Genomic DNA, 14,551 nt, shown 5'->3' with positions numbered 1-14,551 from the left:
GCAATACAGGCATCCTAAAGTCATTAACTAAAAAACAGATGCATGTATCATCAGCCTCATCTAACAAAGGTTTCTTGAAATTATTTTGATTGTTCAATGAATTGTTTTCATTGTCATGGGATTCAAATGTGCTTTGTCTTGTGTTTCCAGCTTTCCAAACAATCAGGATAAAACCATTCCAGAATAGACCTATAAATGGGACAAATATCATGAAGTTCAGTAGGACCACATCTTATTCATGTGAATAATCAGAACCATCACCTGGGCTTTCTGGGAAGCCCAGTTCTTTCCATTCATCTGCATCATCACCAAAACGGCTCCCACAGTGTTATTTTTTCACATTCTATTTTATGATAATACTCAGAATCTTACAGGCTAGGCAAAGACAGATGAAGATTCCAACCCAATCTCATATGATGTTTGACTCCAATGAAGAGACAATGGGGACAAACAGGAACTCGTGAATGTACAGTGTGGTACAAATACTATAGCTAAAACTAGAAAAAAAAAATCCCCTTTCAGCATTTAATTCCAGATAGATTTACAAAGCCCATAGAAAAAACATTGTATTTGCACAATTATTTGTTTACTAGGTACCATTTAGAATTCAGTTTTCAGGGCACTGATCTATGTTATTTTGTTGGCTTAATCTCTAGGAGACATCTGGAATTCACCCACCATGATGTGGTTCTGACAGTTTTCAATTACCTCCTGCTATCTGATACTCAGATGACAGACACCTCTGGATAAGTTACACATCTCTCCTCATCAAGATCTTTGAGCATTTGGATGTGCTCGATGTATCACTGCTATTTTAATAGCAGAGGAAGGGGAAGTGTGTACTTGGTGTACATTGGACTGATGGCCAGTTCTGAGAAGTCTGGAGACAGACTGGACATCACAATCAGAAACTGGTCTGCTTCAAAAAGTAGCTCTGCTATTCCAACTGCCTCTTTCCTGGCTGAAGTTCAAATGTTGGTATCCTACCTTTCACATGGTATTTATTACCACTGTATACATGAACTTATACTTCTGCATTTTGCTTTTGACAGTTATGAAAATTTTGCTGAATCATTTCCCTTATGCCATTTCATTTATTAAATACTGATATTTACTCCTTTAAGTCTTATCTTTGTACTGTGCATCATTAGATTGCTTTGGTAAATTATACTGGCCCTAAATATTTGCATTATTCTTATAAAAACAAATATATTTCCAAGCTTGTCTTCCATACATTCTCTGGCAGCTATCAGAGAATCAGACTAGAAACAGCTGGAAAAGTTCTGGACACAAATCTGTGATAAGAGACTGCTGGAATCAGCAGTTCAAGTGCTTGCTGAACAAAACAGTATCAGCTGGAAATTATAACAAAGAATCAAGTCCAAGCTTCAGAGAAAGCCATAATTAATCACAAAACAACTGTGCCCAGACATCAGTAAAAGTGATAGATCAGAACTACCAAAGCATTACAGAGATGGAGAATGGAGATAAAAATTAATGGCCTCTAATGGATTCCTCGAATTGAACATCAAGGTAAAGGATGGGGTTTGAAACATAAACCTCCAAAGAACATAAAATTAATAAAATATATCTCATACAGAAATTGTAGGCACCACAGAAGCTGAGCACACAGCAAATCCTATGGTCCCAGACGGAAAAATGTTGTTTAGTATCTCAGAGATGAGGGATTCACAAACACCTGATCTATGCTCAAAAGCATCAGTATCAAGATCTGAAGACAAGGAAGGAATACACTTGCCTTTGAATCCAGCAGTCAATCCTGATTGCTCTTCCAGGGCAAGACAGACTAAGAAGCAGATTGCTAATTAAAACAGAAAGCAAACAAGCAGCCAAAAACAATCCCTGTCTCACCAACATGGTGAAGGTACCTGAAGGTACAGTACATGGCTGCCACGTAATACTGTTTTGGACACAAAGCAATGCAGAGCTTACAAAAGCTCATCCATCATCTTTTGCTTTTCTAAAAAGGCATAGAACTCAATCTCCTGCAGGCAGTAAAGTAACAAGGAGGAGACTTGAGCACTCAAAAGCCAAATGACAATTCTACAGAATTTAGGAATTCCTGTCAAAACTAACATTAGGAGTTCAGACTACAGAAGGAAAACCCCATCAGAGGTGTAACAGATCCCACTGTGACACAATCCTTTGACAAACAAGCCAGTTAATAATCATTTAATAACCTTATTTCATGACCTAGAATTGTCTCTTACCTTGTATTCATCCATCCACACATGTGCCAGCCTCAGTGAGTTATGAGCCATAGTGTCCTGTCCCCCAGGTGAGCCATAGGGACGCCTCTTACGGAAAATGTGTCCCACCCTGGAGCAGGGGATGATCAGGAGTCTGCCACCACACATCCAGATCTGTCCATACAAAAGCAAAACATGGCTCATTGTTCAGATTGTTCACTATCTCATCTCCTTCTTCAAGGTAGGGTTATACATCATGCAGGATGAGGTGTCAGCAATGTTGGCCTACCATGTCATGTTTTCTGACAAATTAAATTTTGAGATCTCCATGTTACAAAAGACTATTTTTCTCACATGACCACACTTCCCACAAAACACATCATGGCTTTCTAGAGACAAACAGAAAATTTTCTAAAATGTTATGCTCTAATGACCTATCAGAAAAGACTGAAATATATGTGCTAGGACCCATCCTGCAGATTAAGTTCCCTAAATTGATTTACCTGCATGAAGATTGTTCACAGTTCTGAGACATATAACAAAGACTAGTCTTTGGCATCCAGGGAGCCTGGAGAGCTTTTCAACGAAGTAAGTTAAGTTTTCAACTAAACTTACTGGGCAGAGCTATTTGTTTCTGTTAAGATATGGGACCTCAGAAACACTGTTCCCATTCAGATGCTACATTTAGGAGTCTTTGTTTGCGGCACCACAGATCTACATTTTATGTACACTCTACTTCCATTTCTTTTTTTAAAATTTCTTTTTTAACTTTATCTTCCAGAAAATTACCAATATTAGCCCTTTGCTGGACTACTGTGTTCTCCAGTTCCAGAAAATCTTCTCACATTAGCAGTTTATAATCAAGTCACTTTTAAAACTCCTTCTAGACAAGATAAAGACTCAACTTCTTTCCAACTCTCCCCCAGGAAGCTGGGGACTTTCAGAAACTCTAAGTTCTCTGAATATACTCCAATTTTTCAATGCCCTTTTTATTGAAACTGTGTATTACAAGGTAACAACAATCATCTCCTCACACTCCACACACTTTCACTCAGATATCTAATAATTACATTTATACTGAAAATCGAAAGATTTTATTTATTCAGTACACACTCCTTTAAAGTCACTCAAATGTAAGAAAGTCCAGTTCTTATTTTTGAACTCTAATCTTGATTTCTCTAATTGACAGATTTCTCTAAAGTTTTGGGGGTTGTGTGTCTGGTTTTAGGTTTGTTTTTTTTATACTAACTTCACTTTTTAATCCCCTTTTCATATCTGTCATGACAGCATATCATTTTCAGGCAGACTCTTGTCCAACCTGTTGATGAATCCATTTTACAAAAGTAAAGAGATAAGCATGACATTGAGCACAAAAAGCTGGTTTTCTTTCAGTGGAGTGACAGGGAAGATGAGATAAAATACAGGAAGCCCCATGCAGCACCGTTTTCAAATCTTACTATGATTTTCTCATTATTTCTCCAACCCAGCTCACTCCTCTACTCCTCTCAATTTAATTCCAGAAACCTTTACATTTCCAGGTCCTCAGAAAGGAGACTGAAGTGTCTAAAAAACTCCATAGGTGTCTAAGGAAACATACTAAGCTTATATATTAGCAATATTGCTGTGAGCCACACATCCCTAATCCACTTGTGAAATTCATTAGACATTGCTCATAAACTAATTTCAAAAACTTGCATGATTATCCCTTTCCTATGCTTCTTTACAGGTATTATGAAATACTCCACCACCAAACAAAAAGCCACAAACATTTAATTGCAGAGTTGAAAATTCTCTGATTACCCGAAAAGATATTTCCAGGTTTTCTCCTCCCCAGATGTCCATGCCACTGTCGTACTGCCCAAGCTCATTGAAGTACTCACGATCCATGGCAAACAGCCCTCCAGCCATGGTAGGTGACCTAAAAAGGTTCATGGAAAGAAGTTCATTTTGTTTTAGAGAGAGGAAAAAACTCCACAACAGTAATTTTTGTTGAATCTGCTAGTCCCAAAGTCCAAACTTACAAACCTACATAACACAATTTAAATCCTCCAGTCACTAGGCATCAGTTCTAGTCTCAAAACATTTTCAAAAGCAGATCTGTAAGTGATATTTGTGATCTTCCATTGTTCCAGTACCTATAAATCATAATTCTTTACCTGGTAAACTTGAGGAAAAGGGATAGGACAGAGAAAGAAGAACAACAAACGCCAGAGGCAGCTTTGTTTCATCACTGACTCAATTATCAGTTTACTGGCAAGTTATTTACAGTTTGTGTATTTATACAGATGGTCCCTCTGGCATTTCCCAGTTTTTCACCTTGCCTGTGTGTTACTAGAATGTAATAATCTGCAGATGATCCACACTGTTCAGTCTCTAGATTGAATTGCTACTGTATCACAACACTGGCATATGTGGATGACCTACAAGAGTATAAAAGAGTAAAAACACTACATAAAAACATGATATGGTAGTTGGAACATCCAATGGGCTGGAAAAAATCTTTTTACCATCCTTGCAAATTAAACTCTGTGATGAAACCAAACCTAGGTCAAGATTTCATTTCTTGTTTTCACACAAATTTCTACTACAGTTTCTGTCACCTTAATACCTTGGTTGAAAGGTTGCTCTCAATTTTTCCACTCTGACACCAAAATATTTCATTGTGAAGGTCTCTAAAATGCAATACTTTCTGTTGGATGGAAATCCATTTTCAAAGGTTAAATAGCAATCTAGCTCCTTTTACAAAGGAGGCAGAGACCTTTAGGTAGGAAAAATCACTTTCATACTCAGAAAAGGTCATCTTTTCAGATTATTACACTTGCTTTAACTACAAAGTTCTCTGTCTTTTTAGCATAGGACTTTTTCATAAAAGTGAGTTGAAAGAATGCCACAACAGTGTTGAACACAGCAACAGTTAACCTTCAGCCACCAACCAAATTAAATGTGAGAATAGCTCTTAACAGAATAAGGATTTTAACACTTGATGCTGATTCCCCACTCAGATGATTTCAGTCTGTCTTTCCCTGCCAGGCTCAGAAACTGCCACAGTGGCACTCTCCAAACAAGCCAGTCAAACTGTTAAATAACTTAGTAGGTTTCCTGGCTTCTCAGGCAAAATTTTGGGATGGGGAGTCATGGGAAGGCCAACTGCAGAACTGTCAGATGATAGCAGAGAACCTTGAGCTGGAACTGTTTGTGCCAGCCTGAAATGCTCTTCATTTATAGTCCAAGGAAAACACACCCAATTTCTGATTCAGTTGGCAAATTTTATCCACAAGGAGTCAGTTTGTAAAAAAGGTGAAGTTCCTCCACCTGACAAACCTGAATTATGTACTGAGATTGATACCTGCAACTAGGAAAAGAACAATGAGCTTTCTTGCCTTTGCTGTAGCAGGCCTGGTTCTTTTCATGAAGGGATTCACTTGGAACAGTTCTAGTCTTGTGTCTGTACCATACATGTTTGCTCCGAAAAAAACGGTGCCTGCTGTCACCACTTTACCTCAGCCACACATCCACTAGAGCCAGATATTGCCAGTTCTGTACAGGTCACACAGCCATCAGCGGTTAAAAGATAAGGAAGGTAACTTTCAAATCCCAGTGTTGAGCTTTACTGAGACTTTTGTTTTAAAACAACTCTCAGAAGACCACAAAAACAAATTGCTATTACCACAAACACAGATTTTCCCAATCTAGCAGTTCTTTAGCATTTCATCACAGAAATTATATAGCTCGTATTAGTGGGATATGCAGGCTATTCCTGCCACAAAGGCAGCATCCAAATTGTCATTAAGCCAAGCACATCAGCAGACTGGAAACAAACATCAATGCATAGCTCAAAAGTGAAATTATTGGACAGGTTTAATACAGACTATCATAAGCTCCCTCAGAATTTTGTCTTCAGCAAAAGCTGCTATTGTATAAGCATTTTCTAGAAGTATGACCTAATAAAACCGATATATCTAATTTATGATTAAATGCAAGAAATTAAAGTGAAATAGCTGTGGGTGAAATAAACAAGTCAGATGTTTGACAGGTTAGCCATCTGCTCCTAAACCCACACAGCCAGAGAACACTCCCTACTGCTTAGAAAGTGCTTCTGCTCATCCCTGTATTACACGAAGCTTCTCACCACAGAGGAGGAACCTTACTTGATTGGAGCAGTGGCTCCCTCAGGTCCTTCCAGTTCTGACAAAGGAACAAGATCCCATTTGAAGTGCAGGCCCCAGTTAAAGCCCCCCCGCACAACAGGGGAGGAGCTGTAAGTGAGGGTATCAGCACTGATGATGTCGATCACAGGGCACACCACAGTCCTGCGATCCTCTCTGATGGGAGTCAGCAGAGGCTGCAACCACATCTCGTTCACCTCGCAGTGACTGTCCAGGAACACCAGCACTTTCCCTGCAGAGCACACAAAATAAAGATCCATGGTGCCATGGAACACAAACATGCAATTAAGTGCAAACACACGTGCATTCAACAAAGCAATACTCGTCAATTTACGTGGAGATTGCCTGCCACAGTCAGTAGGAACAGTTTGATCTATGACACATCCTCCTGCTCAGTTGGTCTAAAAAGGCATCAGCATCTTTATGACACAACATAAAATTTATTTAACACTACAATAACGTGGAAGAGATGGGAAACAGCTTTAAAGAAAACAACTCCAGAACATGCAAATATAACAAGTCACCCCACAGACAGTATTGACTGGGCATGGGGATGGAACTCTAGCAGTTCAAAAGAGCAGTCAAATTATTTTAAATTGCACTGACTGAAATGAATTTTAGCACAGCTTGGAAAATGCAAGCAGAATCTTCTCCCTGGATTATACCATTACAACGCTAATGAGTAAACACCAATTAAGAGACTCATCTGCCACTCAAAATTATTTAAGAAAGTAGCACACACTTTCTCAGATGCCAAAGAATTTAACTGAAAGCACATTCTGGTAAAGGTTGTTTATAAAGCACCAAATACTGGTTTTCCCAACTAACACTCACTGCAACAGAAGAGCTTATACAAGAAAAATTGCTATTAGATTTGAGAACTAGAAACCAGATTAGCGTACCTTAAAAGGGAGCAGATTTCATTTTAGACCAAAAGTTTGCACAAAAAACATGCAAAAAATATTCTGTAACTGCAGTATCTTGACCACATGGAGATGCTCCTGAGACAACATTCTTTGAGGGCAAGAATAGGGAAAATTCTACATTGTCTCACTAACACTGCAGTCATTGTTTGAGATAGTTCAGGGGAAGATCTGGGATGATGATAAGTTGTGTTAGTAACTTTCAATAAAACAAGTTACTTTTTTAGAGCACGATACTGATTTTGTTTCACAATTTCACTTACCCAGTCTAAAAAAGTACCTCATTTTATTGAAAGCAAATGTCTCCAGGAAAAAAAAAGAAAATAATGAACAGCTGAGACACTCAAAATGTCTCAAGGTTTAAAAACCACTCAAATTTGAACCCAAATTTGCAGTTATCATTTGAGATAGTGCAGGGGAAAAAAGACATGGGACAATGCTAAGTTGTGTAGCTTAAAGTGTGGCATGACAAGCAGAGCCCCTGCAGGGGGCTAAAGTAACCACAGGTCAAACATTCAACATCTGAAAAGCTGCACTACAAAAAGAGAAGTCACCCAATGAACTTACTGCCAAAGTATGCAAGGAAAAGAGAAATAAGCAAGGGTACCTGTGGCATGAGAGGCTCCAATCATCCTTCCTCTAATCAAGCCTTCCCTCTTCTCATTTCTTACCAATTTTGTGGTTTTGGGAAGCTGAGTTTTAACATATTCACTCAAGTCTTTTTTCAAGTCAGCTGAGAAAAGGAAAACAGAAGTTCAACAACAGGCCAGAAATTCTGAAAGCTTTGTTTAAAGTCCCAAGACATTTAAATCAAAAATGGCCAAAATCTTGATCAAAAAGTTACCCTGACAAAGCACAGCTTCAAACCAGGAGTATCGTAAGGACAGTCAGTCATCCCACATCCTACACTTCCCCTCCAATGCCTTTAGCACATTACTCATGTTAACTGGAACTACTAGACTCAAAAAACAGTGCTGTTCAAAGAAACACATTTCCAAATCCTTCTCCTGTCAACTGGCATTTGCAACAGATGCAACAATAAACGTTTCACACAGGCAAATGACTTCAATTACTGCATTCCATACAGGAAAACAAATGCTGACACCTTTCAGAAGAAGCATGAAGACACCTTATATTATCTGTACCTGCTTAACTGACAGAACAACAGATACAAAGTACAACTCACTCACAGCTGGTGGCTTTACGAAAACCCAAAAGGATCAAAGATTCTGCCGGCAAGCCTGTGCTTTTGAAGGAGTACAGAGTTCACTGAAGTCTATAGGCACTACTGTAGCACTACTGTAACTTAGCTAACATCAATGGCAATTTTAAGAGTAACAATACTTCTTTCACCCAAGGTCAGTGGTTTCTAACATTAGAGCAGGACTACTGAAGAGAAGATAGACACATAAAGACTGAAGTAATGGAAAAGCATAAGTTAATAAGCTTATGAAGATATAAAGAGGAATATAAAATGAGAAAGAAAAACAAAAACCAACTGAGACTTCATAGAGAACCTTGGTATAGAGAGGCAGACAGACTTTCATCAGAGAATATGCCAAAATAAACATCATTCTGATGAATGTCAGCTCAAACATTAAAGTTGTTGTTAACAAGATTAAATGCCAATGGAATATATGTGGAAGTCAGAGCTATAACCTTAAGGAGGAATAAGAACTTTCAGGCAGGAGCAGTCTCCTAGAAAATTGATGAAATAGTCTCTAAGGTGCTACCCAAATGAGATATCCAAGCAAGCATGACAGACACATTTGCAAATGTAAAATAAAATAGTGTTTGAGTCATTCTTCACCTGATTCATTTTAGCAAGAGAAGAACAGCATACACCTGCAGAAACAATGGGCCAGCACAAAGCAGAAAAGCTCAGTTATCAAACTCAGCTCTTACAGCAGGTGAGGCAAATAAACAAGGAAAGAGTTTTGCAACTGCAAACTTCTGAAAACAAAACAAAAAATTTTAAATATAAATAAATAAAAAGGGGAAAAGATGTCACATCCATATCAGGAGCTAAACCAGATCCACAACATGAGCTTGAGCAGCAGAACGTAAGAGCCAGTAGAGTTTTGATCCACACAAAATGGCATTCTGCTAGCAACTGTGCCCGTATCACAGATCATCCTCAACAGGCAGATTTGTCTCACTATGAAGTTTTGGGAATTTTGTTGTTGATGGGTTTTTGCGTGCTGCCCTCATGTCCACTGGGAACACTGATTACTTCTGATATAACCCAAAAAATTGCTTCAATATAGCCTGTCTGAGAAATTTTGCTCCAAGGAGAGAATTGCTCCCCTTTAGCCAGTCTTCAAAAATTACTTTAGGCATTACCTTCCTCCACATCTACGCAACAAAGGCAAAATGGGACCTGGGATGGGAATCTGGAGTGTTATTATTTTAAACTATTTTTAAGTACTGAGTTGCAGACAATTGGCTCCTTTTCTGTTCTTCAATCTCTCCTACAGAGAAGAATGCCTCCAGTAACAGCCTTCAAAACACATCATCAGGCTTTTCCATAACAGGTTAAGGCTAAATCAGGGAGAAAGAGGCTATATCAGAAAAAGAAATCCTGCCTTTCAGGGAATGGAAAAAAAATACAACAGTGGGCTCAGCTGAGCCACGGCAATTCCTGCTCAGCTAGTAAGACTGTTGATGATTGAGTCTAAGAAGCTTTCTGCGGCAAAATTAGGTGCAATGGTCCAAGGTTTGCACAACAGCACAGATGTGTAGCACAGTTCCCATATTTACAAGCGAAGAATTAGAGAGAATTTGACCCAAAACACCACTTCAGAAAGCAGGCAATGGAAGGAAAATTAATTAAAAAACAAAACAAAGGGGCATAAAGATCAAGCAATCTGCCCAAGCTCATGAGATCTATAGCACAGCCAAAGTTTTTATCCGTTTCCTCAGACCCCAAACCATCTTTGCCGTTCTTCTGCTATAAGAATCCATCCCTTAAAACTAAGCACCAGTAAAAATATAGGATCCTTAGCATCCAGAGCAATAATTCTGTGTGTAAACAATACCTCCTTCTGCCTTTGGCTTCAGAACAAGTTCATTTGAAGTCAGAAAGACAAAAATAACTACTTGAATGTTTTGAACTTAATTTGGTTCAAATTAGCAACTTTGCTAATTGCTTCAATTTAACAACAGACCAGAAGAGTGATGGTATTACTGCCTCAACACAGGCATCAATCAAATGCATCCTCACATTCAAAAGACTGAGTTTTGAAGTAAGGCAAGTTCTGAATACAAAACAAATTGCACAAGACACTTCATAGAAAGGCATATGTTCCCAAAACACAAAACAAAACAAGCTTTTAAATATTACACATTCTTATCTTAGCAAGGAAGAGTGTTTGATCTTTGCTATCTCTTGTATCTCAACATTTGATCCGACCTCAGAGAAATCAACTTCCAGCATAACAAGAGAATGCCATTCTACAGCAGACATACCTAACCAGTCTCTTAGAGCCAGTGAGACCTTAAACCAGAAGCCAAACAATGAGACCAAGGGAGCTAAAATTACATATATTAAATAAAAATACAATCTAAAAGTCATTTTTAAAATGCAAAAAAAAATTGTGGACTTGCATAGATGTGAGCAGGGAACTTGCAGAGTCCTGCTGGCAAGAACTGCTATACTAACACATTCCTCACCAGGCATTTGAAGGGCCAAAATGAAGAGCTTTTGGAGGGCCACGCTTGAATTGTGTGTCTGTCTTTACCTTGTCTGTCGATCGAGAGAAAAAGCAGCAATCCTTCAACAGGAGCAAAGCAACTCTGCAGGGTCTACCCTTCCAGGGCCCCTGCGTGCCTGCGGGAGCAGAGGCTGCTCCCAGAGGCAGGACAGCCGCTGCCGGGGTGGCCACAAGAGGCTGTTGGAGAGCCACGCAGAGCCCTCCCGGCCACGCTGAGCTCCGGCCCCAGCACGCTGCTGGTCCGAGACGCTGAGCAAGTACAAAACACGGCACTGTTTCCATAGTGGCACAGCAACCCATCCACAAGCCTGCAGCCGGGTGTGTCTGTGTGCCTCCAGCGCCTTTCAGATGCATTCACCGCGAGTAGTGGCCTCTCTGTCATCTGCTCTGAGCACCTGAGCAGCCCAAGCAAGGAACTGCTAAGAAAACCCAAACGATAAACAACTGCTTCATGACCTCCACTCATCACTGTGTGCAAGACCGGGCATAAGAGGAGCGGAGCACCTCCCTTGTGAAAGCAGGGGAAAGTTGGGGCTGTTCAGCCTGGAGAAGAGAAGGTTTTGTGGAGACCTCATTGCAACCTTCCTATATCTGAAGGAACCCTACAGGGAAGCTGGGGAGGGACTCATCATCAGCAACTGGAGTGACAGCAAAAGGAGTAATTGGTACAAAGTGAAAGAAAGGAAATTTAGGTTAGATACTCTATAGTTAGAAATTCTATTCTGTGAGGGTTGTGAGACACTGGAACAGGTTGCTAAGGGAGGTTGTGGATGTCCCATCCCTGGAAGCATTCAAGGCCAGGTTGAATAGGGCCTTGAGCAATCTGGTCTAGCAGGAGGTGCCCCTGCCCATGGCAGCAGGGGTTGGAACTGGATGATCTTTAAGGTCCCTTCCAGCCCCCTAACATTCTTTGAGTCTGTGATTAGTAGCTTCAAAACCTGATTTTGAATGTTGAAGCCGGTATGATACAAAGCTCATCAGTAAAATGGCACCAGTGGCAAAGAGGATGCCACCTTGGGCATCTCAGGACACCACACATCCCTACTGGCTGGCACTTTCTGGAGATGGGCTGCAGTACAAATTGGTTTTGCATCACAACTTCCACTATTTATTTTGATCAGTCAATAAAGCACAGGAAGGCCCAGAAGTTAACATTCCTGAAAGGGTCTCTCACCCAATTCACTGTTGTCATCCACCAGAATGATTTCGTGCAGGAGGTGAGCAGGGGTGCGGTCCAGGACGCTGTGCACTGTGCGGAGCAGGGCTGAGAGTGCCTCATTGTAGAAACAGATCACGACACTGGCAGAGGGCAGATCAGCAGGGTAGGACTTCGCTCTGCATCTACAAACAGGAATAGAGTCGTCATCACTATTTACAGAGGGGTTTCCACAGAGCTGGGTCATTGCTGAAACTTCATAAATAACAAGCAAACATTAAATGTGTAGGAGGAACCCCTAACGTGAACATAACGAGCCCAGACATGTAACAGCTACAGCGGGCTCAGCATAGTAAGTTACTCTCCACATAATACAGACTCAAAGTTAACACTGCTGCTTGTGTTACAGAGGATATCATGGACTGAGGTGGGAAGAACCAGAGATCCTCAAGACAGAGAACAGAAGATAGTGAGGGCTTGTTTCAGCTGTCAAAACACTGTCTAGTTCCATGAGGTAGCTCAGACATGTACAAGAAGCACAAATATGACATGAGGCCCACAAAAATACCGTAGCTTTATTGGCCAGCTGCTGGAGACAAGTTGGATACCCAGAAAACTTCCACTGGTGCTAAAAACCTATTTACACAACCAAGGCTGGGATTCAGAGGGCAGATTAAGACACTTAAGTCTAGTCACTGCTGTCAGTGCAGTCTAAATGGTGTTCAGCTCACCCTAAGGCTGTCAAGTGTGTTTTGTCAGCTGAAGAGCTCTGCATGCTTCATTAACTGCACTGACTGGATCTCTGCTAATTATAATAAAAGCAGAAACAACTGACTAACAAGCAGTTATCTAAGCATCTTAATCTGCAAGCTGAATCCCACTCAAAGCAAAAGATCATTATTTCTTCTTATTTTCAAAGCCTGTCCTTACTTCTAATAGGGCACAGTATCACCAATTAATGCCATATGAAGGTGCCAGGCTGGGGGATCCAATAAAAATAAGAAAATATAAATGAAAACCTGAAAGTATAGAAGAAAAGCTTTCATTTATTCTGAATGAGCTCAGTTCTGGGAGAGACATATCAGCAAGTACAATTCATTACATTTACCCAGACCAGAGAAACCAGTAGAAAAATAGACGCAGGTTTATTTATTTTTCAGTGTTGGGACTTATTGTTGCTACAGAGGTGAGTTGTTCCCCTCACTACATGCACCAGATAGATTGTGCACTGCTCTGAATATTTTCTATTAAAGAGCAGATATTTTCTATAATCTATCATGTACCTTTAGCAGTTGATAAAAAAAAAAAATCAGATCTCCAGAAACAATATTCAGTCAAAAAAGACAGAAAAGACCAAAGAATAAAAACTCTAGCCTCAAGCACTCCTGTTAAATAGTTGAAAAATCTGCCTTCAGCAACACATGAAGATGAAACAGTGTATGACAGAAATGTTATACCAAAAATATTAAATACTACATCAGGTGTAACAAGCCATTGAGCACATGAAACTATACCACATTCTCTCCAAAATTCAGCACCTACTTTGCATCTCTTGTATCAGGCACCTCCCTGTGGTATCCCAGTCGATTGCTGATAAGCATATTGAAAGCATGCTTCTGATAGCCCAAGTCTCTCACTTCCTGATCTTCTTCATTAAAAATCATTCCTGCAAAAGTAACACGCCTAGATCAGCTAACAGTCTCAAAAACACCATTTGAAAGAAATCAAGGATTGAAACTTACACTTTAACCTCTTCTGAAGTCCATTATATTCTTAAAAACCCCTCTGGTTTTGCAAAGTGTGTATTTGTGCAACTATTTCTGCTCCCTCCCACAAACAGGCAGCACTTAGCAGCTGTTAATAAAGTTAAATCCCTCTCCAAAGACTGCTGGCTCCACCGTGTTTATTGCATCCCTTCACTCACATGGCCTCTAATGCACAGCACCAGCTAAAACCAACATCAAACAAGCAACAGAGGATAGATTTTGGCATACAATGAATCAGCATCTATCCCTACAGGTGACAGGTCTGTAATGGGATTTTTGAGAGAGGAAATACATTTAGAATGGTAGAAAAAACCTCACAATAGCAGCTCAAATTTCATGCAGTTCTGAAGTCTGTGGTAATAAAAATAGCCACGCAAGAACTGTAAACTTTTTTTTATCTCACCTGGGACTTTGACAGCAAGTAAAACACCACCAGAGCTGCTGTTCATTGATTATTTTAACAGAAGTGGCAACTGTTACTAAGCATGGCAGAAGAAGTTGGTATCAGGAAATGTACTGCTATAAGCCAAGATGAAATTTTCAATGCCATCCTGCCTGCCTTGACTCGGTGCCACAGGCTTCTCTCACTGAGCCACGTACTTACCAGTGCGAATAGA

At 40.0% G+C, this 14,551-nt stretch overlaps 1 protein-coding gene across 5 annotated transcripts in view; it reads right to left on the bottom strand.

The window, feature by feature from the left end:
- GALNT11 (polypeptide N-acetylgalactosaminyltransferase 11) overlaps window positions 1-14,551 on the bottom strand; it is a 47,964-nt gene that overhangs the window by 14,308 nt on the left and 19,105 nt on the right. For all 5 annotated transcript variants that reach the window (XM_048322869.1, XM_048323030.1, XM_048322789.1 and 2 more), the window contains exons 3-8: window positions 13,711-13,834; window positions 12,187-12,353; window positions 7,907-8,032; window positions 6,359-6,608; window positions 4,011-4,128; window positions 2,232-2,384 (exon numbers count right to left, since the gene is read on the bottom strand). In XM_048322869.1, the coding sequence (XP_048178826.1) occupies window positions 2,232-2,384; window positions 4,011-4,128; window positions 6,359-6,608; window positions 7,907-8,032; window positions 12,187-12,353; window positions 13,711-13,834 (938 nt within the window). The remainder of the gene's footprint in view (window positions 1-2,231; window positions 2,385-4,010; window positions 4,129-6,358; window positions 6,609-7,906; window positions 8,033-12,186; window positions 12,354-13,710; window positions 13,835-14,551) is intronic.

This window comes from Corvus hawaiiensis, chromosome 1 (assembly GCF_020740725.1).
Source record: "Corvus hawaiiensis isolate bCorHaw1 chromosome 1, bCorHaw1.pri.cur, whole genome shotgun sequence".
NCBI lineage: Eukaryota > Metazoa > Chordata > Aves > Passeriformes > Corvidae > Corvus > Corvus hawaiiensis.
Note: the sequence above shows the minus strand (reverse complement) of the source record. Positions and strands in the feature narration are given on the sequence as shown.